The following is a 24,964-nucleotide window of genomic DNA, read 5'->3' on the forward strand; positions in this document are numbered from 1 at the left end:
GCTGATTGTTTACCCTGGCATAATAGATGTAGTCTAGACTCAGCCAAAGCAATACGATCCGGATCATCATATATCTGACCCAGGGCTAAAAAGAATTCATCCACTGAACAGAGGGGCCGTGGCCCTACCGGCAGCGAAAAGGCCCACTACTGAGCGTTACCCCTGAGCAGCGATATAATGATCCCCACCCTCCGTTCCTCATCACCAGACGAATGGGGAAGAAGGCGAAAATGGAGTTTGCAAGCCTCTCTAAAACGCACAAAATTCTCACTACCCCCGGAGAACGTATCCGGGAGCGAGATCTTAGGCTCAGAACAAACTCCATGAACGCAAGCTGAACCGGTCACTTGAAACTGAGAAAGAGTCTTACGGAAATCAGCTACCTCCAATGAAAGACCCTGGAAGCGTTCAGTCAAAAGTGAAACCGGATCCATGCTTGAGATGGTTTTGGCGGTTTATAATGTCACGGAAGGTGTACAGGAAACAAGACAACACCAAATGAATATACGACTGACTGGATCCAAAACTAAGGAACAAAAAGGGAGACCCCTGCATCAGACCTGGCACTCTCCCTGACTGCTCAGCCTATGTGAAAATCCCAATGGTAGATGATCGCATATCCTCGTACCTCAACTGTATAACACCTGAACACCCTATAATAGTGAGGGGACACGACCACCGGCTCCCTACGCTAGATACGGAGGGAGTCAGGGTCACCTGGGATCCAGCAAACAGAAAATCACAAATGAATGCACAACACTTATCTTGTAGAAGACTGGGAAGTAGGATCAGCATGCACACACACTCCAGGAAGAACTATAAACCGCACACTGATGCACTCTGGGGAGGAATTTAAAGGGATGCAATCAGTACAACTACATGACAGCTGAGAGAGGCTAACGAGATGAGGAACTGAAAGCAAAACAAAGGAAGCTCAAGGAGGAGGTTCTGAAAGGCCTCTGTCAGAGCTTCTCAGATGTCTGGTGGTGACATGGGTTTTGGAGAGGCCTGTTTACCGGCCTCTTGCCTCAGGATTATGGCCCATACTAACTTTAAAGGAGAAGACAGACCGGCCGCACAGCTTAAATCTGTCTTTGGAATTGTAGTGTATGTTATGTGAGGGCACCCAGATAGCTAATGTTAGTGTATTCGTGTAGTCTGAGTGCCATTCCCCTAATGATATGCACTCAGACTTGAGCTATCTGGGGATATGTTACATGTCTGTGTTTGCTGTGGGGGTGTGACATGGTGTGTTTGGGTGGTGATTTCTGTTCTGTTGTCTCCACATGTGTATTGGCGATTTCCCTTTGTCCTGAGAGATAATTGAATTGCTCCTCGGGTGTCTCCAGGGCAGAGAGGAGGAAACCCATCATGCATTGTGGGGATGTATTGTGTCTGTGTATCCTGATTGCTGCATATCTGTCCTGTGTCACAGTCTTCCTTCTGGTCCCCTAGGGGATGTCCCACCAGATGGGGACCTTCATAATACGGGTGGGTAGCCCTCAATAAAGTGTTCCTGTTTTATACTTCATGAAGTTTTGGCTCATGTTTGGGGAATGCGATAACTACACTCTTGGGGATTGCTATATCACAATACTCCCCTGAGTATAAGCTCTTGTAAGAGCTTGTTCATGGTTCCTGCTCTCTGGATGTAGGAGAGGTTCACCCACTGGAAGCTGAAGCCCGGTCTTGGGTCCAGCGTGGGTGGAGGACGGTGAGACCCCAACCAAGCTGCGGCGGTTCGTGGGGTCTGCAGTGCGTACGGTGTCAGGTGGAGTGCTTGGAGTCCTCGGAAAGCACTAGGAGCATCTATCGACGGAGGTACCTGGTCGGGGTGCTATGAGATCCGTTACAGACATATTAATTTTTTTTTCCTTATAGTTTTTCAGTGCTTCCTCGCCACCCTCCTGTTTTAGTGATTTTGACACGCCTCTGTCCCTACCTACATGCACTTGCCCGTCCTAGGTAACGGAGCGCAACTGGACGGCGGTCCCTTACCTCGATAAGTGAGACAGAGAGGACAGAGATGGAATAGCGGGCGGAGCAGAGAAACAGTAAAGACCAGGCTAGGTCAAGAGGGCGGCTGGTAAGGCCGGGGTATCAACACAGAGGAAGAGGCTACACAGGGAAAAACAACAAGACGAGTCCGAATACAAGCCAAAGGGAGGTAGCGTCAGTACACAGGAGTGGACAAAGACAGGCGCCGGCGGCGCAGGACAGGCGCATGTGTGCAGCTGTTGCTGAACGTCCCCTCTGCAGTCAGGCCCTATGTCAGGGGCCACAGGGTGTGTTCCCTGTACAGGCCGCCGGTGACTCCTCATGATTCAGGGTGCGGGGATTACTCTGCGGCAGGTGATGGAGTTCTCCATTGTCAGCGAGCAGCAGATTTCTGTAGTCACTGATCCTGATTATCAAGGGAGGGTGTGACGCCAGCACCCTGACGGGGAGGGATAGACGGGGCCTCGGGTGTGGAAATCAGGGTGTCACCAATGTCCTCCAATATCTAGAATATAAATCCACCCTGCCCGCTCTGCTCTCTGTCATCCCTGCTTCTCAGCACAGAGATCTGCAGCTCCTCTGGACAGGTAAGTCACCTCCAGGTGCAGGATGTACCATAAGTGTCCTATAAGTGACCCTGTGTCATGGCTGCTGTGCATGCAGTGCTGTCCGCGCCCCCAGGACTGGGTGTCAGTATATACTGCTATTGCATTCTGTACAAGCTGTGCCTGTGGCTGGCCCTGTGATGGGCGGTAATGTCTTCTAGTTGGGTTTCATTCCTTTGTATTCTGTGCGTTGTGCAAGGCCAATTTCCGACGAGCGATACAAAAGCAGGGCCCAGGACGGGAGGGCACGCCGCACACATGTGACATCTCGCTCATCAGAATCTGGCCTCATGGTGGACAGAATGTGACGCAGTTTTATCTCTTCATCATCCCATGCTCTCCTTTACATCCAGACACAGCGCCACCCTAGTCCATGGCTGTGTCTGGTACTGCACTCACATGACTATCACTTGTGTGGAAATCCCTGCAGGAGCAGTGCCTGTAGATTACAGCTGGGAGTAGTCATCATCCCCTGCAGCTAGAGAAGGGCCTGCACTGTAATTTACCGCCTGGCGGAGGCCTGTTACGCCCTTGATGAATAGGTGTATGGTGCGTTACGCCCCAGGTGGCAGGACAGACGAGAAAAGCACGCTATGGCCTGAAGAGCTTGCAATCCATCATTCCACCAGATGTCAGATCAATAATTTACCATTCAATAATGACCCCACACCCATCACAGTGTTAACCCTTTCAGCAGAGCACTTTCCACCCATGACAGCGTTAACCCTTTCAGCAGAGCACTTTCCACCCATGCACTGCCACAGCTGGCCTGTCTGTAGTGCTGAGAAAAGATCCCATAAGGCCTGATGCACCCGTGTGCCCGCCGCTCCGTACACTAAGGACTGTGATGTGTGGTCCCCAGTACACGGACGCCATCCGTGCAGCTGCCGCAGACAGATCCAGACCCGTTTAACTTGAATTGGTCTGTGATCCGTCCGCACGGCAAGAAAAAAAGGACATGTTCTATTTTGAGGCAGGGACTGAAACAGCACGGTAGCACTCCGCAGCACTTCGGTAGGGTTCTGTGCCTCGACACCGCTCCGTATGGATTGCGGACCCATTCATGTGAATGTGTCCACATAGGTGATACGGTGTGCGAATGGCCTGGGAAGCATTACAGGTACGGGTGATTATATGGACAGTACAGTGGTTATATGGACAGTACGGTGGATATATGGACGGTACACTGGTTATATGGACAGCACGGTGGTTATATGGACAGCACAGTGGTTATATGGACAGTACGGTGGATATATGGACGATACACTGGTTATATGGACAGCACGGTGGTTATATGGACAGCACGGTGGTTATATGGACAGCACAGTGGTTATATGGACAGCACGGTGGTTATATGGACAGCACGGTGGTTATATGGACAGCACAGTGGTTATATGGACGGTACACTGGTTATATGGACAGCAGGTGGTTATATGGACAGCACGGTGGTTATATGGACAGCACGGTGGTTATATGGACAGCACGGTGGTTATATGGACAGCACAGTGGTTATATGGACAGTACAGTGGTTATATGGACGGTACACTGGTTATATGGACAGTACAGAGGTTATATGGACAGCACGGTGGTTATATGGACGGTACACTGGTTATATGGACAGCACGGTGGTTATATGGACAGCACGGTGGTTATATGGACAGCACGGTGGTTATATGGACAGCACAGTGGTTATATGGACAGCACGGTGGTTATATGGACAGCACAGTGGTTATATGGACAGTACAGTGGTTATATGGACGGTACACTGGTTATATGGACAGTACAGAGGTTATATGGACAGCACGGTGGTTATATGGACGGTACACTGGTTATATGGACAGCATAGTGGTTATATGGACAGCACGGTGGTTATATGGACAGTACAGTGGTTATATGGACAGCACAGAGGTTATATGGACCGTACAGTGGTTATATGGACAGCACAGTGGTTATATGGACAGTACAGAGGTTATATGGACAGCACGGTGGTTATATGGACAGTAAAGAGGTTATATGGACAGCACAGTGGTTATATGGACAGTACAGTGGTTATATGGACAGCACAGAGGTTATATGGACCGTACAGTCGTTATATGGACAGCACAGTGGTTATATGGACAGCACAGAGGTTATATGGACAGCATGGTGGTTATATGGACAGTACAGTGGTTATATGGACAGCACAGAGGTTATATGGACAGCACAGTGGTTATATGGACAGCATGGTGGTTATATGGACAGCATGGTGGTTATATGGAGCGTACAGTGGTTATATGGACAGCACAGTGGTTATATGGACAGTACAGTGGTTATATGGACAGTACAGAGGTTATATGGACAGCAGAGTGGTTATATGGACAGCACAGTGGTTATATGGACAGTACAGTGGTTATATGGACAGTACAGAGGTTATATGGACAGCACAGTAGTTAAAGGGACAGTACAGTGGTTATATGGACAGCACGGTGGTTATATGGACAGCACAGTGGTTATATGGACAGCATGGTGGTTAATTGGACGGTACAGTGGTTATATGGACAGTACAGTGGTTATATGGACATCACAGAGGTTATATGGACAGCACAGTGGATATATGGACAGTACGGAGGTTATATGGACAGCACGGTGGTTATATGGACAGCATGGTGGTTATATGGAGCGTACAGTGGTTATATGGACAGCACAGTGGTTATATGGACAGTACAGAGGTTATATGGACAGCACAGAGGTTATATGGACAGCAGAGTGGTTATATGGACAGCACAGAGGTTATATGGACAGCACAGTAGTTAAAGGGACAGTACAGTGGTTATATGGACAGCACATTGGTTATATGGACAGCACAGTGGTTATATGGACAGCACAGAGGTTATATGGACAGCATGGTGGTTATATGGAGTGTACAGTGGTTATATGGACAGCACGGTGGTTATATGGACAGCATGGTGGTTATATGGAGCGTACAGTGGTTATATGGACAGCACAGTGGTTATATGGACAGTACAGTGGTTATATGGACAGTACAGAGGTTATATGGACAGCACAGAGGTTATATGGACAGCACAGAGGTTATATGGACAGCACAGTAGTTAAAGGGACAGTACAGTGGTTATATGGACAGTACAGTGGTTATATGGACAGCACAGTGGTTATATGGACAGCATGGTGGTTAATTGGACGGTACAGTGGTTATATGGACAGTACAGTGGTTATATGGACAGCACAGTGGTTATATGGACAGCATGGTGGTTAATTGGACGGTACAGTGGTTATATGGACATCACAGTGGATATATGGACAGTACGGAGGTTATATGGACAGTACAGAGGTTATATGGACAGCAGAGTGGTTATATGGACAGTACAGTGGTTATATGGACAGTACAGTGGTTATATGGACAGCACAGTAGTTAAAGGGACAGTACAGTGGTTATATGGACAGTACAGTGGTTATATGGACAGCACAGTGGTTATATGGACAGCATGGTGGTTAATTGGACGGTACAGTGGTTATATGGACAGTACAGTGGTTATATGGACAGCACAGTGGTTATATGGACCGAACAGTAGTTATATGAACAGCACGGTAGTTATATGAACAGCACGGTGGTTATATGGACAGCACAGCGGTTATAAGGACAGTACGGTGGTTATATGGACATCACAGTGATTATATGGACAGCACAGTGGTTATATGGACAGCACGGTTGTTAATTGGACAGTACGGTGATTATATGGACGGTACAGTGGTTATATGGACAGTATGGTGGATATATGGACAGTACGGTGGTTATATGGACAGTACGGTGGCAATGTGGTGGCTGGTGTGTGCACTTCCTCTTTAAGTTGTAGCCTTCCCCTGTCTGGTGCTGTAAGGGTTAACCCCCTGATTGGGTGTGGTGGCTTTGGGCTATTTAGCTTCTGCTGGAAGCTGGTGGTTATATTGTTCCTCCAGGCTTGGTGTGTGCTGGTGGTTCACTGTTCCTGGCTTTACCATCTGTCCAGTGAGGGCCACCTTGTGGTCATCAAGGTCTTCCCAGTTCTCCCTTGTATCCTCTATGTACCCAACACTCACTTGTTGTATGTTTGGTGGGGGTTTTATGTTCAGGGTTTTGTGTACGTCTTGATTGTTGTTACATGTCTGGGCTGTTTCTTGGTGTGTTGTCCGTGCATGTGTGCAAGACCGTTTTCCTTGTGTGTGGTTGGAGCTCCGCGAGGGGGCTGGTGTCCTGGAGGGGTGAACCATAAGCCTGTATGCAGCGCTGTGTGAGCATGGGGGGCTCTGGCAGAGTTTGTATGCTGGTTGGTTGTTTGTACTGTGACCTGCTGTGTGTTCGGGCTCCTGTACTTATGCACGGGTTCCAGTTGTGGAGGCTTCGGCAGGTAGTGAGTTGTCTTGTTGTTGTTACCTGCCGATCCTCTTGCTTGTACAGTCTCTCCCTTTCCCTGCTTCTAGGCCTTTAGAGACTCCTGTTCCTCCGTGTCGTGGATGAACAGGTCGTCTCTCCTCTGCTCCTATGTGAGGGATTATCAGGGCGACTCAAGGCCATAGGTATCCTGGGTATGAGCCGTCTACCATCCAGGTCCGCTCATACGGTGAGGAGTTAGGGCGAGGATTAGGGAAGCTATAGGAGGTGACCTGCTCCCTGATTCCAGAGTCCTGGCCTAGCTGCTTCCCCTTCTATCCCTTTACATTGTACGGTGGGGGGGTTTTCCCCACTCCCCACTGTGACAATGGACAGTAGAGTGGTTATATGGGCAGCACGGTGATTATATGGACGGTACAGTGGTTATATGGACAGTACAGTGGTTATATGGGCAGCACGGTGATTATATGGACGGTACAGTGGTGATATGGATGGTACAGTGGTGATATGGACGGTACAGTGGTTATATGGACGGTACAGTGGTTATATGGACAGTACAGTGGTTATATGGACAGCACAGTGGTTATATGGACGGTACAGTGGTGATATGGATGGTACAGTGGTGATATGGACGGTACAGTGGTTATATGGACGGTACAGTGGTTATATGGACAGTACAGTGGTTATATGGACAGCACAGTGGTTATATGGACGGTACAGTGGTGATATGGACGGTACAGTGGTTATATGGACAGTACAGTGGTTATATGGACGGTACAGTGGTTATATGGACAGTACAGTGGGTTATATGGGCGCACGGTGATTATATGGACGGTACAGTGGTTATATGGACAGTACAGTGGTTATATGGACAGTTCAGTGGTTATATGGACAGTACACTGGTTATATGGACAGCACAGTGGTTATATGGACAGTACGGTGGATATATGAACAGCACAGTGGTTATATGGACAGTACAGTGGTTATATGGACAGTACGGTGTATATATGGACAGCACGGTGGTTATATGGACAGCACAGTAGTTATATGGACAGCACAGTGGATATATGGACAGTACAGTGGTTATATGGACAGTACAGTGGTTATATGGACAGTACGGTGGTTATATGGACAGCACAGTAGTTATATGGACAGTACAGTGGTTATATGGATAGTACAGTGGTTATATGGACAGTACAGTAGTTATATGGACAGTACGGTGGTTATATGGACAGCACGGTGTTTATATGGACAGTACGTGGTTATATGGACAGTACGGTGGATATATGAACAGCACAGTGATTATATGGACAGCACAGTGATTATATGGACAGCACAGTGGTTATATGGACAGTACAATGGTTATATGGACAGTACGGTGGATATATGGACAGCAGAGCGGTTATATGGACAGTACAATGGTTATATGGACAGCACGGTGGTTATATGGACAGTACGGTGGTTATATGGACAGCACAGTGGTTATATGGACAGTGTAGTGGTTATATGGACAGCACAGTGGATATATGGACAGCAGAGAGGTTATATGGACAGCACAGTGGTTATATGGACAGCACAGTGGATATATGGACAGCACAGAGGTTATATGGACAGTACGGTGGTTATATGGACAGTACAGAGGTTATATGGACAGCACAGTGGATATATGGACAGCACAGTGGTTATATGGACAGTACAGAGGTTATATGGACAGTACGGTGGTTATATGGACAGCACAGTGGTTATATGGACAGTACAGTGGATATATGGACAGCACGGTGGATATATGGACAGCACAGTGGTTATATGGACAGCCAAGTGGTTATATGGACAGCACAGCGGTTATATGGACAGTACAGAGGTTATATGGACAGCACGGTGGTTATATGGACAGCACAGAGGTTATATGGACAGTACAGTGGTTATATGGACAGTACGGTGGTTATATGGACAGTACGGTGGTTATATGGACAGTACGGTGGTTATATGGACAGTACGGTGGTTATATGGACAGTACAGTGGTTATATGGACAGTACAGTTATTATATGGACAGTACAGTGGTTATATGGACAGCACAGTGGTTATATGGACAGTACAGAGGTTATATGGACAGCACAGTGGTTATATGGACAGTACGGTGGTTATATGGACAGCACAGAGGTTATATGGACAGTATGGTGGATATATGGACAGCACAGAGGTTATATGGACAGTACACTGGTTATATGGACAGCACAGTGGTTATATGGACAGCACAGTGGTTATATGGACAGCACGGTGGTTATATGGACAGCACAGTGGTTATATGGACGGTACACTGGTTATATGGACAGCACAGTGGTTATATGGACAGCACAGAGGTTATATGGACAGTACACTGGTTATATGGACAGCACAGTGGTTATATGGACAGCACAGTGGTTATATGGACAGCACGGTGGTTATATGGACAGCACAGTGGTTATATGGACAGTACAGTGGTTATATGGACAGCACAGAGGTTATATGTACAGCACAGCGGTTATAAGGACAGTACGGTGGTTATATGGACATCACAGTGATTATATGGACAGTACAGTGGTTATATGGACAGCACAGTGGTTATATGAACAGTACAGTGGTTATATGGACAGCACAGAGGTTATATGGACAGTACAGTGGTTATAAGGACAGTACGGTGGTTATATGGACAGCACAGTGGTTATATGGACAGCACGGTGGTTAATTGGACAGTACGGTGGTTATATGGACAGTACGGTGGTTATATGGACAGTACAGAGGTTATATGGACAGTACACTGGTTATATGGACAGCACAGTGGTTATATGGACAGCACGGTGGTTAATTGGACAGTACGGTGATTATATGGACGGTACAGTGGTTATATGGACAGTATGGTGGATATATGGACAGTACGGTGGATATATGGACAGTACGGTGGTTATATGGACAGTACGGTGGTTATATGGATGTCACCGCCTCTGTTTTGTGCGCCTTGACACTTGTGCCATGCTTGTGGTTGCCGGTGGCAACATGTTGCTGTTGTGGCATGTGGTGGCAGTGTCTAGGCTTTGGCTGTGTGTGCCGTGACATGGTTGCCATGCATACTGTTGCCGGTGGCAATGTGGTGGCTGGTGTGTGCACTTCCCCTTTAAGTTGTAGCCTTCCCCTGTCTGGTGCTGTAAGGGTTAACCCCCTGATTGGGTGTGGTGGCTTTGGGCTATTTAGCTTCTGCTGGAAGCTGGTGGTTATATTGTTCCTCCAGGCTTGGTGTGTGCTGGTGGTTCACTGTTCCTGGCTTTACCATCTGTCCAGTGAGGGCCACCCTTGTGGTCATCAAGGTCTTCCCAGTTCTCTCTTGTATCCTCTATGTACCCAACCTCACTTGTTGTATGTTTGGTGTGGGTTTATGTTCAGGGTTTGTCGTGCGTCTTGATTGTTGTTACATGTCTGGGCTGTTGTTGGTGTTTGTCCTTGCATGTGTGCAAGACGTTTTCCTTGTGTGTGTTGGAGCTCCGCGAGGGGGCTGGTGTCCTGGAGGGGTGAACCATAAGCCTGTATGCAGCGCTGTGTGAGCATGGGGGGCTCTGGCAGAGTTTGTATGGTGGATTCCTGTGTGGTTGTTTGTACTGTGACCTGCTGTGTGTTCGGGCTCCTGTACTTATGCACGGGTTCCAGTTGTGGAGGCTTCGGCAGGTAAGTGAGTTGTCTTGTTGTTGTTACCTGCCGATCCTCTTGCTCTGTACAGTCTCTCCCTTTCCCTGCTTCTAGGCCTTTAGAGACTCCTGTTCCTCCGTGTCGTGGATGAACAGGTCGTCTCTCCTCTGCTCCTATGTGAGGGATTATCAGGGCGACTCAAGGCCATAGGTATCCTGGGTATGAGCCGTCCTACCATCCAGGTCCGCTCATACGGTGAGGAGTTAGGGCGAGGATTAGGGAAGCTATAGGAGGTGACCTGCTCCCTGATTCCAGAGTCCTGGCCTAGCTGCTTCCCCTTCTATCCCTTTACATTGTACGGTGGGGGGGTTTTCCCCACTCCCCACTGTGACAATGGACAGTAGAGTGGTTATATGGGCAGCACGGTGATTATATGGACGGTACAGTGATTATATGGACAGCAGAGTGGTTATATGGACAGTACAGTGGTTATATGGACGGTACAGTGGTTATATGGACAGTACAGTGGTTATATGGGCAGCACGGTGATTATATGGACGGTACAGTGGTTATATGGACAGTACAGTGGTTATATGGACAGTTCAGTGGTTATATGGACAGTACAGTGGTTATATGGACAGCACAGTGGTTATATGGACAGCACAGTGGTTATATGGACAGTACAGTGGTTATATGGACAGCACAGTGGTTATATGGACGGTACAGTGGTTATATGAACAGTACAGTGGTTATATGGACAGTAGAGTAGTTATATGGACAGTACAGTGGTTATATGGACAGTACACTGGTTATATGGACAGTACACTGGTATATGGACAGTACAGTGGTTATATGGACAGTAGAGTAGTTATATGGACAATACAGTGGTTATATGGACAGCAGAGAGGTCATATGGACAGCACAGTGGTTATATGGACAGAACAGTGGTTATATGGACAGCAGAGAGGTTATATGGACAGTACAGTGGTTATATGGACAGCACAGTGGTTATATGGACAGCAGAGAGGTTATATGGACAGTACAGTGGTTATATGGACAGTACAGTGGTTATATGGACAGTACAGTGGTTATATGGACAGCACAGTGGTTATATGGACAGCAGAGAGGTTATATGGACAGTACAGTGGTTATATGGAGCGTACAGTGGTTATATGGACAGAACAGTGGTTATATGGACAGCACAGTGGTTATATGGACAGTACGGTGGTTATATGGACAGTACGGTGGTTATATGGATGTCACAGCCTTTGTTTTGCGCGCCTTGACACTTGTGCCATGCTTGTGGTTGCCGGTGGCAACATGTTGCTGTTGTGGCATGTGGTGGCAGTGTCTAGGCTTTGGCTGTGTGTGCCGTGACATGGTTGCCATGCATACTGTTGCCGGTGGCAATGTGGTGGCTGGTGTGTGCACTTCCCCTTTAAGTTTTAGCCTTCCCCTGTCTGGTGCTGTAAGGGTTAACCCCCTGATTGTGTGTGGTGGCTTTGGGTTATTTAGCTTCTGCTGGAAGCTGGTGGTTATATTGTTCCTCCAGGCTTGGTGTGTGCTGGTGGTTCACTGTTCCTGGCTTTACCATCTGTTCAGTGAGGGCCACCCTTGTGGTCATCAAGGTCTTCCCAGTTCTCCCTTGTACCCTCTATGTACCCAACCTCACTTGTTGTATGTTTGGTGTGGGTTTATGTTCAGGGTTTGTTGTACGTCTTGATTGTTGTTATGTCACGGCTGTTTAAGGGTAACCAGAGCATACACAGTAAGAAGAGCTACTGACCGGACCCAAACTAGGGAAGAGAAAGGGTGACCCCTGTCAGACCCTCAACACTCTCCCTATGCTGCTAAAGCACATGCCCGGATCCAAATGGTGGAACGAGGCATGCCCGCGTACCTTAGACTGATGAGCCCTGTACAATAGTGGAAGGGGCACGGCCACCGATGCCCTGCTCAGAATATGGAGGGAACCGTGGCCACCTCAGATCCAGTCAGGAAATCATCAGGTACACAACAAAGTCTGCACACTTAGCTGATGGAGCTGCAGCCGCAGAGAAGACGGATCCAAGGGCCGCTGGCAATATCCGGAGTGCTTGCAGCAGCAGAACACAGGTCCAGAGAACTAGTAGCTTAAGAAGTGAAGATACTCAAGGCAGAGCTACAACTGAAAAGAGAAATATAATCCACGCCCTGCAATAGGAGGAGGGGTGATTTAAAGGCAGAGAAATCAAACGCAGGAGAGACAGCTGAGAGTAAGACCTCATCACAGGGGCGGAGAAACAGAACAGTGAGAACACCTCCAAACTCTAAGTGACATCATCACAGGGGTGGAGACACAGAGCTGTGAGAACGTCTCAAAGCTCTGGTAGTGACATGTTACATGTCTGGGCTGTTCTTGGTGTTTGTCCTTGCATGTGTGCAAGACGTTTTCCTTGTGTGTGTTGGAGCTCCGCGAGGGGGCTGGTTTCCTGGAGGGGTGAAACATAAGCCTGTATGCAGCACTGTGTGAGCATGGGGGGCTCTGGCAGAGTTTGTATGGTGGATTCCTGTGTGGTTGTTTGTACTGTGACCTGCTGTGTGGTCGGGCTCCTGTACTTATGCACGGGTTCCAGTTGTGGAGGCTTCGGCAGGTAAGGGAGTTGTCTTGTTGTTGTTACCTGCCGATCCTCTTGCTGTGTACAATCTCTTATCAGGGCGACTCAAGGCCACAGGTATCCTGGGTATGAGCCGACCAACCATCCAGGTCCGCTCATACGGTGAGGAGTTAGGGTGAGGATTAGGGAAGCTATAGGAGGTGACCTGCTCCCTGATTCCAGAGTCCTGGCCTAGCTGCTTCCCCTTCTATCCCTTTACATTGTACAGTGGGGGGTTTTTCCCACTCCCCACTGTTACAATGGACAGTAGAGTGGTTATATGGGCAGTACAGTGATAATATGGACAGCATAGTGGTTATATGGACAGTACAGTGGTTATATGGACAGTACACTGGTTATATGTACAATACACTGGTTATATGGACAGCACAGTGGTTATATGGATAGCACAGTGGTAATATGGACAGCACAGTGGTTATATGGACAGCACCGTGGTAATATGGACAGCACAGTCGTTATATGTACAGTACAGTGGTTATATGGACAGCCAAGTCGTTATATGGACAGTACAGTGGTTATATGGACAGCACCGTGGATATATGGACAGTACAGTGGTTATATGGACAGCAGAGTAGTTATATGGACAGTACAGTGGTTATATGGACAGTGTAGTGGATATATGGACAGTGTAGTGGATATATGGACAGTGTAGTGGATATATGGACAGTGTAGTGGATATATGGACAGTACAGTGGTTATATGAACGGTGCAGTGGTTATATGGACAGCACAGAGGTTATATGGACAGCACAGTGGTAATATGGACAGTACGGTGGTTATATGGACAGTACAGTGGTTATATGGACAGCACCGTGGATATATGGACAGTACAGTGGTTATATGGACAGCAGAGTAGTTATATGGACAGTACAGTGGTTATATGGACAGTACAGTGGTTATATGGACCGCACGGTGGTTATATGGACAGCACAGTGGTTATATGGGCAGTACAGTGGTTATATGGACATTAGAGTAGTTATATGGGCAGTACAGTGGTTATATGGACATTAGAGTAGTTATATGGACAGCACAGTGGTTATATGGAAAGTACGGTGTTTATATGGACAGTACGGTGGTTATATGGACAGCACGGTGGTTATATGGACAGCACAGTGGTTATATGGACAGCACGGTGTTTATATGGAAAGTACGGTGTTTATATGGACAGTACGGTGGTTATATGGACAGTACAGAGGTTATATGGACAGCACAGTGGTTATATGGACAGCACAGAGGTTATATGGACAGTACGGTGGATATATGGACAGTACAGAGGTTATATGGACAGTACAGTGGTTATATGGACAGCACAGAGGTTATATGGACAGCACAGTGGTTATATGGACAGCACGGTGGTTATATGGACAGTACAGTGGTTATATGGACAGCACGGTGGATATATGGACAGTACAGAGGTTATATGGACAGTACAGTGGTTATATGGACAGCACAGTGGTTATATGGACAGTACAGAGGTTATATGGACAGTACAGAGGTTATATGGACAGCAGAGTGGTTATATGGACAGCACGGTGGATATATGGACAGCACAGTCGTTATATGGACAGCACAGTGGTTATATGGACAGTACAGTGGTTATATGGACAACCAAATGGTTATATGGACAGTACGGTGGTTATATGGACAGCACAGTGGATATATGGACAGCACAGTGGTTATATGGACAGCACAGTGGTTATATGGACAGTACAGTGGTTATATGGACAGTACAGTGGATATATGGACAGCACAGTGGTTATATGGACAGCACAGTGGTTATATGGACAGCACAGTGGTTATATGGACAGCACGGTGGTTATATGGACAGCACGGTGGTTATATGGACAGTACAGTGTATATATGGACAGCACAGTGGTTATATGGACAGCACGGTGGTTATATGGACATTACAGTGGATATATGGACAGTACAGTGGATATATGGACAGTACAGAGGTTATATGGACAGTACAGTGGTTATATGGACAGTAGAGTAGTTATATGTACAGCACAGTGGTTATATGGACAGTACAGTGGTTATATGGACAGCACAGTGGTTATATGGACAGTACAGAGGTTATATGGACAGCACAGTGGTTATATGGACAGTAGAGTAGTTATATGTACAGCACAGTGGTTATATGGACAGCACAGTGGATATATGGACAGTACAGTGGTTATATGGACAGTACAGTGGTTATATGGACAGTACAGTGGTTATATGGACAGTACAGAGGTTATATGGACAGTACGGTGGATATATGGACAGTACAGTGGATATATGGACAGCACAGTGGTTATATGGACAGTACAGTGATTATATGGACAGTACAGTGGTTATATGGACAGTACAGTGGTTATATGGACAGTACAGAGGTTATATGGACAGTACAGTGGTTATATGGACAGCACAGTGGTTATATGGACAGCACGGTGGTTATATGGACAGTACGGTGGATATATGGACAGTACAGAGGTTATATGGACAGCACAGTGGTTATATGGACAGTACAGAGGTTATATGGACAGCACAGTGGTTATATGGACAGTACAGTGTTTATATGGACAGTACGGTGGTTATATGGACAGTACGGTGGATATATGGACAGTACAGAGGTTATATGGACAGCACAGTGGTTATATGGACAGTACGGTGGATATATGGACAGCACAGTGGTTATATGGACAGCACAGTGGTTATATGGACAGTACAGAGGTTATATGGACAGCACAGTGGTTATATGGACAGTACAGTTGTTATATGGACAGCACGGTGGTTATATGGACAGTACAGTGGTTATATGGACAGCACAGTGGTTATATGGACGGTGCAGTGGTTATATGGACAGCACAGTGGATATATGGACAGTACAGAGGTTATATGGACATTACAGTGGTTATATGGACAGCACAGAGGTTATATGGACAGCACAGTGGTTATATGGACAGTACAGTGGTTATATGGACCGAACAGTAGTTAAAGGGACAGTACAGTGGTTATATGGACAGTACAGTGGTTATATGGACATCACAGTGGTTATATGGACAGTACAGAGGTTATATGGACAGCACAGTGGTTATATGGACAGCACAGTGGTTTTACGGAGAGTACAGTGGTTATATGGACAGTACAGTGGTTATATGGACATCACAGTGGTTTTACGGAGAGTACAGTGGTTATATGGACAGTACGGTGGTTATATGGACAGTACAGTGGTTATATGGACATCACAGTGGTTATATGGACAGCACAGAGGTTATATGGACAGCAGAGTAGTTATATGGACAGTACGGTGGTTATATGGACAGCACAGTGGATATATGGACAGTACAGTGGTTATATGGACAGCACAGAGGTTATATGGACAGCACAGTGGTTATATGGACAGTACAGTGGTTATATGGACATCACAGTGGTTATATGGACATCACAGTGGTTTTACGGAGAGTACAGTGGTTATATGGACAGTACGGTGGTTATATGGACAGTACAATGGTTATATGGACATCACAGTGGTTATATGGACAGCACAGAGGTTATATGGACAGCAGAGTAGTTATATGGACAGTACAGTGGTTATATGGACAGCACAGTGGATATATGGACAGTACAGAGGTTATATGGACAGCACAGAGGTTATATGGACAGCACAGAGGTTATATGGACATCACAGTGGTTTTACGGAGAGTACAGTGGTTATATGGACAGTACGGTGGTTATATGGACAGTACAGTGGTTATATGGACATCACAGTGGTTATATGGACAGCACAGAGGTTATATGGACAGTACAGAGGTTATATGGACAGCACAGTGGTTATATGGACAGCACAGAGGTTATATGGACATCACAGAGGTTATATGGACAGTACAGTGGTTATATGGACAGCACAGAGGTTATATGGACAGCACAGTGGTTTTACGGAGAGTACAGTGGTTATATGGACATCACAGTGGTTATATGGACAGTACAGAGGTTATATGGACAGCACAGTGGTTATATGGACAGTACACTGGTTATATGGACAGTACAGAGGTTATATGGACAGTACACTGGTTATATGGACAGCACAGAGGTTATATGGACAGCACAGTGGTTATATGGACAGTACAGTGGTTATATGGACAGTACAGAGGTTATATGGACAGCACAATGGTTATATGGACAGTACAGAGGTTATATGGACAGCACAGTGGTTATATGGACAGCACAGCGGTTATATGGACAGCACAGTGGTTATATGGACAGCACAGTGGTTATATGGACGGTACAGTGGTTATATGGACAGTACAGAGGTTATATGGACAGTACAGAGGTTATATGGACAGTACAGTGGTTATATGGACAGCACAATGGTTATATGGACAGTACAGAGGTTATATGGACAGCACAGTGGTTATATGGACAGCACAGCGGTTATATGGACAGTACAGAGGTTATATGGACAGCACAATGGTTATATGGACAGTACAGAGGTTATATGGACAGCACAGTGGTTATATGGACAGCACAGAGGTTATATGGACAGCACAGTGGTTATATGGACGGTACAGTGGTGATATGGACAGCACAGTGGTTTTACGGAGAGTACAGTGGTTATATGGACAGTACAGTGGTTATATGGACATCACAGTGGTTTTACGGAGAGTACAGTGGTTATATGGACAGCACAGTGGTTATATGGACGGCACAGAGGTTATATGGACAGCAGAGTAGTTATATGGACAGTACGGTGGTTATATGGACAGCACAGTGGATATATGGACAGTACAGTGGTTATATGGACAGCACAGAGGTTATATGGACAGCACAGTGGTTATATGGACAGTACAGTGGTTATATGGACATCACAGTGGTTTTACGGAGAGTACAGTGGTTATATGGACAGTACGGTGGTTATATGGACAGTACAGTGGTTATATGGACATCACAGTGGTTATATGGACAGTACAGTGGTTTTACGGAGAGTACAGTGGTTATATGGACAGTACAGTGGTTATATGGACAGTACAGTGGTTATATGGACATCACAGTGGTTATATGGACAGCACAGAGGTTATATGGACAGCACAGTGGTTATATGGACATCACAGAGGTTATATGGACAGTACAGTGGTTATATGGACAGCACAGAGGTTATATGGACAGCACAGTGGTTTTACAGAGAGTACAGTGGTTATATGGACATCACAGTGGTTTTACGGAGAGTACAGTGGTTATATGGACAGTACAGTGGTTATATGGACAGTACAGTGGTTATATGGACATCACAGTGGTTATATGGACAGCACAGAGGTTATATGGACAGCACAGTGGTTATATGGACATCACAGAGGTTATATGGACAGTACAGTGGTTTTACAGAGAGTACAGTGGTTATATGGACATCACAGTGGTTATATGGACAGTACAGTGGTTATATGGACAGTAGAGTAGTTATATGTACAGCACAGTGGTTATATGGACAGTACAGTGGTTATATGGACAGCACAGTGGTTATATGGACAGCACAGAGGTTATATGGACAGCACAGTGGTTATATGGACAGTACAGTGGTTATATGGACAGCACAGTGATTATATGGACAGTACAGAGGTTATATGGACAGCACAGTGGTTATATGGACAGCACAGAGGTTATATGGACAGCACAGTGGTTATATGGACAGTACGGTGGTTATATGGACAGTACAGTGGTTATATGGACATCACAGTGGTTATATGGACAGTACAGTGGTTATATGGACAGTACAGAGGTTATATGGACAGCATGGTGGTTATATGGAGCGTACAGTGGTTATATGGACAGTACAGAGGTTATATGGACAGCACAGTGGTTATATGGACAGCACAGAGGTTATATGGACAGCACAGTGGTTATATGGACAGTACAGTGGTTATATGGACAGTACAGAGGTTATATGGACAGCACAATGGTTATATGGACAGTACAGAGGTTATATGGACAGCACAGTGGTTATATGGACAGTACAGTGGTTATATGGACAGTACAGAGGTTATATGGACAGCACAGTGGTTATATGGACAGCACAGAGGTTATATGGACAGCACAGTGGTTATATGGACAGTACAGTGGTTATATGGACAGTACAGAGGTTATATGGACAGTACAGAGGTTATATGGACAGCACAGAGGTTATATGGACAGCACAGTGATTATATGGACAGTACAGTGGTTATATGGACAGTCAGTGGTTATATGGACAGTACAGAGGTTATATGGACAGTACAGTGATTATATGGACAGTACAGAGGTTATATGGACAGTACAGAGGTTATATGGACAGCACAGAGGTTATATGGACAGCACAGAGGTTATATGGACAGCACAGTGGTTATATGGACAGTACAGTGGTTATATGGACAGTACAGAGGTTATATGGACATCACAGTGGTTATATGGACAGTACAGTGGTTATATGGACAGTACAGAGGTTATATGGACAGCATGGTGGTTATATGGAGCGTACAGTGGTTATATGGACAGTACAGAGGTTATATGGACAGCACAGTGGTTATATGGACAGCACAGAGGTTATATGGACAGCACAGTGGTTATATGGACAGTACAGTGGTTATATGGACAGTACAGAGGTTATATGGACAGCACAATGGTTATATGGACAGTACGGTGGTTATATGGACAGCACAGTGGTTTTACGGAGAGTACGGTGGTTATATGGACAGCACAGTGATTATATGGACAGTACAGTGGTTATATGGACAGTACAGTGGTTATATGGACAGCACAATGGTTATATGGACAGTACGGTGGTTATATGGACAGCACAGTGGTTTTACGGAGAGTACGGTGGTTATATGGACAGCACAGTGATTATATGGACAGCACAGTGGTTTTACGGAGAGTACGGTGGTTATAAAGCCATCACGTTGACTATTAGTGTAGAACAGTGATCTTGGCAGATGATGACTATCCAGTCCATTGTCGCTCTAATCATCCTTACCATGTGCGGCGCACTCTAAAGAGAGGTCAGTTCCTGGCTGTGATCTTATCTGTCCTAACAGCTTTCTCACCTTTTTCTTCTAGTGTCTTCCAGCAGCCATGGCAAATCTCCTGACCGCTATTCGCAGGATCATCGACACCTTTCACTGTTACAGCAGCCGCACAGCTCCCTGTGACAAGCTGGACATCACCGCATTTCAGAGCCTCATTGAGACACAGTTTGCAGATGTAATTGAGGTGAGATCCTACCTGATGCATGCAAGTTACTTAATAAAGTAATGTCCAAAACGTTAGTATTTTACTTTCTGCAGTTTGTGCTCCAGAGCTGCTCTTCTTAATAGTTCTAAAAAAGTTTATTGAGTTGAGTGATTTGGTTATAATACACATGGTTTCTTTCCTGTACCTTCATCCATTCATCAGCTGGCAGACACTCGTCCCAGTGCCTCCCCCCATACTCATGCATACTCAGCTTGGCAGAGAGTGTTCTGAAAGAGTATAGTTACTAACACATTCCTCTACCAGTGGAGGAGAGATTGTGATGATGATTAGAAGGGCTGGGGATTAGCATCTCCTATCACATTGCCTGGAACATGGGTCATTATGATAGAAGTGGGACAGTCACACAAAAACGTTATCTCTTTTTTGGCCACAAATGATTATCTGTGGGGTCACATTGTGACATGCAACGTAATCTATGACTTTTGTGAAAATATCCAACACTTTAGTTACACAAGGTTTTATAGTCATAAACCACAATGCAAGTTGCATGTGTCTTTGATTTACCTGACCTTTCTGCAATTTATTTGCCATATCCTATTGTAGGTCTGAAACAGTCATGAGACCTGCTGTTCTTAGTGTAGCCCTAGCCTAAAAATGATACTTACCTCAGGATGTCAGCCAAAGCAGTATGGAGTTATATTCTATGTAGGTTACAAGAAACAATGCGAACGTCAGACTTCAACATATTCATCTACCAGATGGAAATGTACACAAGTTAATGATGGTGTCCATGTGAGGAGTCAACATCCGCCTCGTAAATTAATGAACTTGTTGCATGTTTCCAAAAGTAACATACACTCATTAGGGTTAATAAAACAATCAGTGGTACATAGTTTACGTTACTCTCTACTGGTGTTTTCCATAATTTAGTCATTATTTGTGTCTTTTTAGGATTCTGGAGACCCACACACAATTGAAGCAATACTACATGCCCTTGATCAAAACAATGACGGTGAAGTGGACTTTAAAGAATTTCTGGAGCTTGTAGCAAAAGTTGCTGTTGCTTATTTTGAAGCACTGAGGCCCCAAAAAGGTTGTCGGATATGTGCAGCCCAAAAAGGGTTGTTGCTGCAATCATCAACATCATCAAAAACGTCTGAATCAAACCAGAAACAAAACATAACCCAGACACAAGACTCAGTCCAAAAAGAAGATCCAAACCAAAAACAAGATGAAACTCAGAAACCAGACTCCTTAACTCGGAAACAAGAACCCTTAACCCAGAAGAAAGATCCAAACCAAAAAGGAGATCCAACTGAGAAAAAAGATCTAACCAAAAAGCAAGACTCAACCCATAAACAAGACACAACACAGAAACAGGGTCCAAACCAGAAACAAGACTCAACCCAGAAACTAGAATCAACCCAAAATCAAGTTCCAACTCAGAAACATAATCTAACTCAGAAACAAGACTCAACCCAAAAACAGGAACCAACCAGAAAACAAGAATCAAACCAGAAACAGGACCTAAATGAAAAGCAAGATACAACCCAGAAACAAGACTGCTCAACTCAAAAACAAGATCCACCCCAGAAACAAGACTCAACCCATAAACATGACTCGACCCAAAAACAAGATCCAACAAAGAAACAAGACTTACCCCTGAAGCAAGATGCAACCCAGAAGCAAGACTCAACCCAGAAACGAGACTCAACCCAGAAACGAGACTCAACCCAGAAACGAGACTCAACCCAGAAACAAGACTCAACCCAGCAACGAGACTCAACCCAGCAACGAGACTCAACCCAGAAACGAGACTCAACCCAGAAACGAGACTCAACCCAGAAACGAGACTCAACCCAGAAACAAGACTCAACCCAGAAACAAGACTCAACCCAGAAACAAGACTCAACCCAGAAACAAGACCCAAACCAAAAACAAGGCTCAACAGAGAAACAAGACCCAACCAAGAAACAAGAATCAACCCAGAAACAAGACTCAACCCAAAAACAAGACTTAAACCTAAAACAAGAATCAACACAGAAACAAGAACCAACTAAGGAACAAGATCCAACTAAAAAACAAGAACCAACCCAGAAACAAGACCCAACCCAAAAACAAGACTCAACTCAGAAAGAAGAATTAACCCAGAAACAAGACCCAACTCAGAAACAAGACCCAACCCAGAAACAAGAACCAACCCAAAAACAAGACTCCACCCCAAAACAAGACTCAAAGCAGAAACCAGAATCAACTCAGAAACAAGACTTAACCCAAAAACAAGACCCAACCCAAAAACAAGACTCAACCCAAAAACAAGACTCAACGCAGAAACAAGACCCAACTCAGAAACAAGAACCAACTGAAAAACAAGAATCAACCCAGAAACAAGACCCAACTCAGAAACAAGACCCAACCCAGAAACAAGAACCAACCCAAAAACAAGACTCCACCCCAAAACAAGACTCAAAGCAGAAACCAGAATCAACTCAGAAACAAGACTTAACCCAAAAACAAGACCCAACCCAAAAACAAGACTCAACCCAAAAACAAGACTCAACGCAGAAACAAGACCCAACTCAGAAACAAGAACCAACTGAAAAACAAGAATCAACCCAGAAACAAGACCCAACTCCAAAACAAGACCCAACTCCAAAACAAGACCCAACTCCAAAACAAGACCCAACTCCAAAACAAGACCCAACTCCAAAACAAGACCCAACTCCAAAACAAGACCCAACTCCGAAACAAGACCAACTCCAAAACAAGACCCAACTCCAAACAAGACCCAACTCCAAAACAAGACCCAACTCCAAAACAAGACCCAACTCCAAAACAAGACCCAACTCCAAAACAAGACCCAACTCCGAAACAAGACCCAACTCAGAAACAAGACCTAACCCAAAAACAAGACTCAACCCAAAAACAAGACTCAACCAAGAAACAAGACTTAACCAAGAAACAAGACTCTACACAAAAACAAGACTCACCCCAAAAACAAGACCCAACCAAAAAACAAGACTCAACCCAAAAGCAAGACTCAACCCAAAAGCAAGACTCAACCCAAAAGCAAGACTCAACTCAGAAACAAGACCCAACCCAAAAACAAGACTCAACACAGAAACATGACCCAACTCAGAAACAAGACCCAACCCAAAAACAAGACTCAACACAGAAACAAGATCCAACTCAGAAACATGAACCAACCCATAAACAAGAACCAACCCAGAAACAAGTCCCAACCCAAAAACAGGACTCAACTGAAAAACAAGACTCAACCCAAAAACAGGACTCAACGCAGAAACAAGAACCAACTGAAAAACAAGAACCAACCCAGAAACAAGACCTAACCCAAAAACAGGACTCAACCCAGAAACAAGACCCAACTCAGAAACAAGAACCACCTCAGAAACAAGAATCAACCCAGAAAAAAGAATCAACCCAAAAACAAGACCCAACCCAAAAACAAGACCCAACCCAAAAACAAGACCCAACCCAGAAACAAGATCCAACCCAGAAAAAAGATCCAACCCAAAAACAAGACTCAACGCATAAACAAGACCCAACCCAGAAACAAGCACCAACCCAGAAAAAAGACCTGACCCAAAAACAAGACTCAAACCAGAAACAAGACCCAACCCAAAAACAAGACTCAACTCAAAAACAAGACTCAACGCAGAAACAAGAACCAACTGAAAAACAAGAACCAACCCAGAAACAACACTCAACCCAAAAACAAGACCCAGCCAAAAAGCAAGACTCAGCGCAGAAACAAGACCCAACCCAAAAACAGGACTCAACCCAGAAACAAGACCCAACTCAGAAACAAGAACCACCTCAGAAACAAGAATCAACCCAGAAACAAGAATCAACCCAGAAGCAAGACCTAACCCAAAAACAAGACCCAACCCCAAAACAAGATCCAACCCAGAAAAAAGATCCAACCCAAAAACAAGACTCAACACATAAACAAGACCCAACTCAGAAACATGAACCAACCCAGAAACAAGACCCAACCCAAAAACAGGACTCAACGCAGAAACAAGACCCAACCCAGAAACAAGCACCAACCCAGAAACAAGACCTAACCCAAAAACAAGACTCTACGCAGAAACAAGACCCAACTAAGAAACAAGAATCAACCTGCAAACAAGAATCAACACAAAAACAAGACCCAACCCAAAAACAAGACCCAACCCAAAAACAAGACCCAACCCAAAAACAAGACTCAACCCAAAAACAAGACTCAACCCAAAAACAAGACCCAACCCAAAAACAAGACCCAACCCAAAAACAAGACCCAACCCAAAAACAAGACCCAACCCAAAAACAAGACCCAACCCAAAAACAAGACTCAACCCAAAAACAAGACTCAACCCAAAAACAAGACTCAACGCAGAAACAAGATCCAACTCAGAAACAAGAACCAACCCAGAAACAAGACCCAACCCAAAAACAATTCCCAACCCAAAAACAAG

General features: G+C 45.4%; 1 protein-coding gene across 1 annotated transcript; it reads left to right on the forward strand.

Moving 5' to 3' along the window:
- Positions 1 to 2,478: 2,478 nt before the first annotated feature.
- LOC122921456 (trichohyalin-like) lies at positions 2,479 to 23,615 on the forward strand. Its single transcript, XM_044271434.1, has 3 exons — positions 2,479 to 2,585; positions 20,352 to 20,504; positions 21,438 to 23,615. Exons 2-3 carry the CDS (start codon positions 20,367 to 20,369, stop codon positions 23,613 to 23,615), a joined length of 2,316 nt encoding a protein of 771 aa, XP_044127369.1. The 5' UTR covers positions 2,479 to 2,585; positions 20,352 to 20,366.
- Positions 23,616 to 24,964: the final 1,349 nt, after the last annotated feature.

Source organism: Bufo gargarizans, chromosome 11, assembly GCF_014858855.1.
Source record: "Bufo gargarizans isolate SCDJY-AF-19 chromosome 11, ASM1485885v1, whole genome shotgun sequence".
In the NCBI taxonomy this organism is placed as follows: Eukaryota; Metazoa; Chordata; class Amphibia; order Anura; family Bufonidae; genus Bufo; species Bufo gargarizans.

Bases quoted from the DNA above. Each gene is read 5' to 3' on its own strand.
- LOC122921456 (XM_044271434.1), top strand. From the start codon at position 20,367: ATGGCAAATCTCCTGACCGCTATTCGCAGGATCATCGACACCTTTCAC. The intron at 20,505-21,437 runs GTGAGATCCTAC...GTGTCTTTTTAG, and splicing joins AGTTTGCAGATGTAATTGAG to GATTCTGGAGACCCACACAC.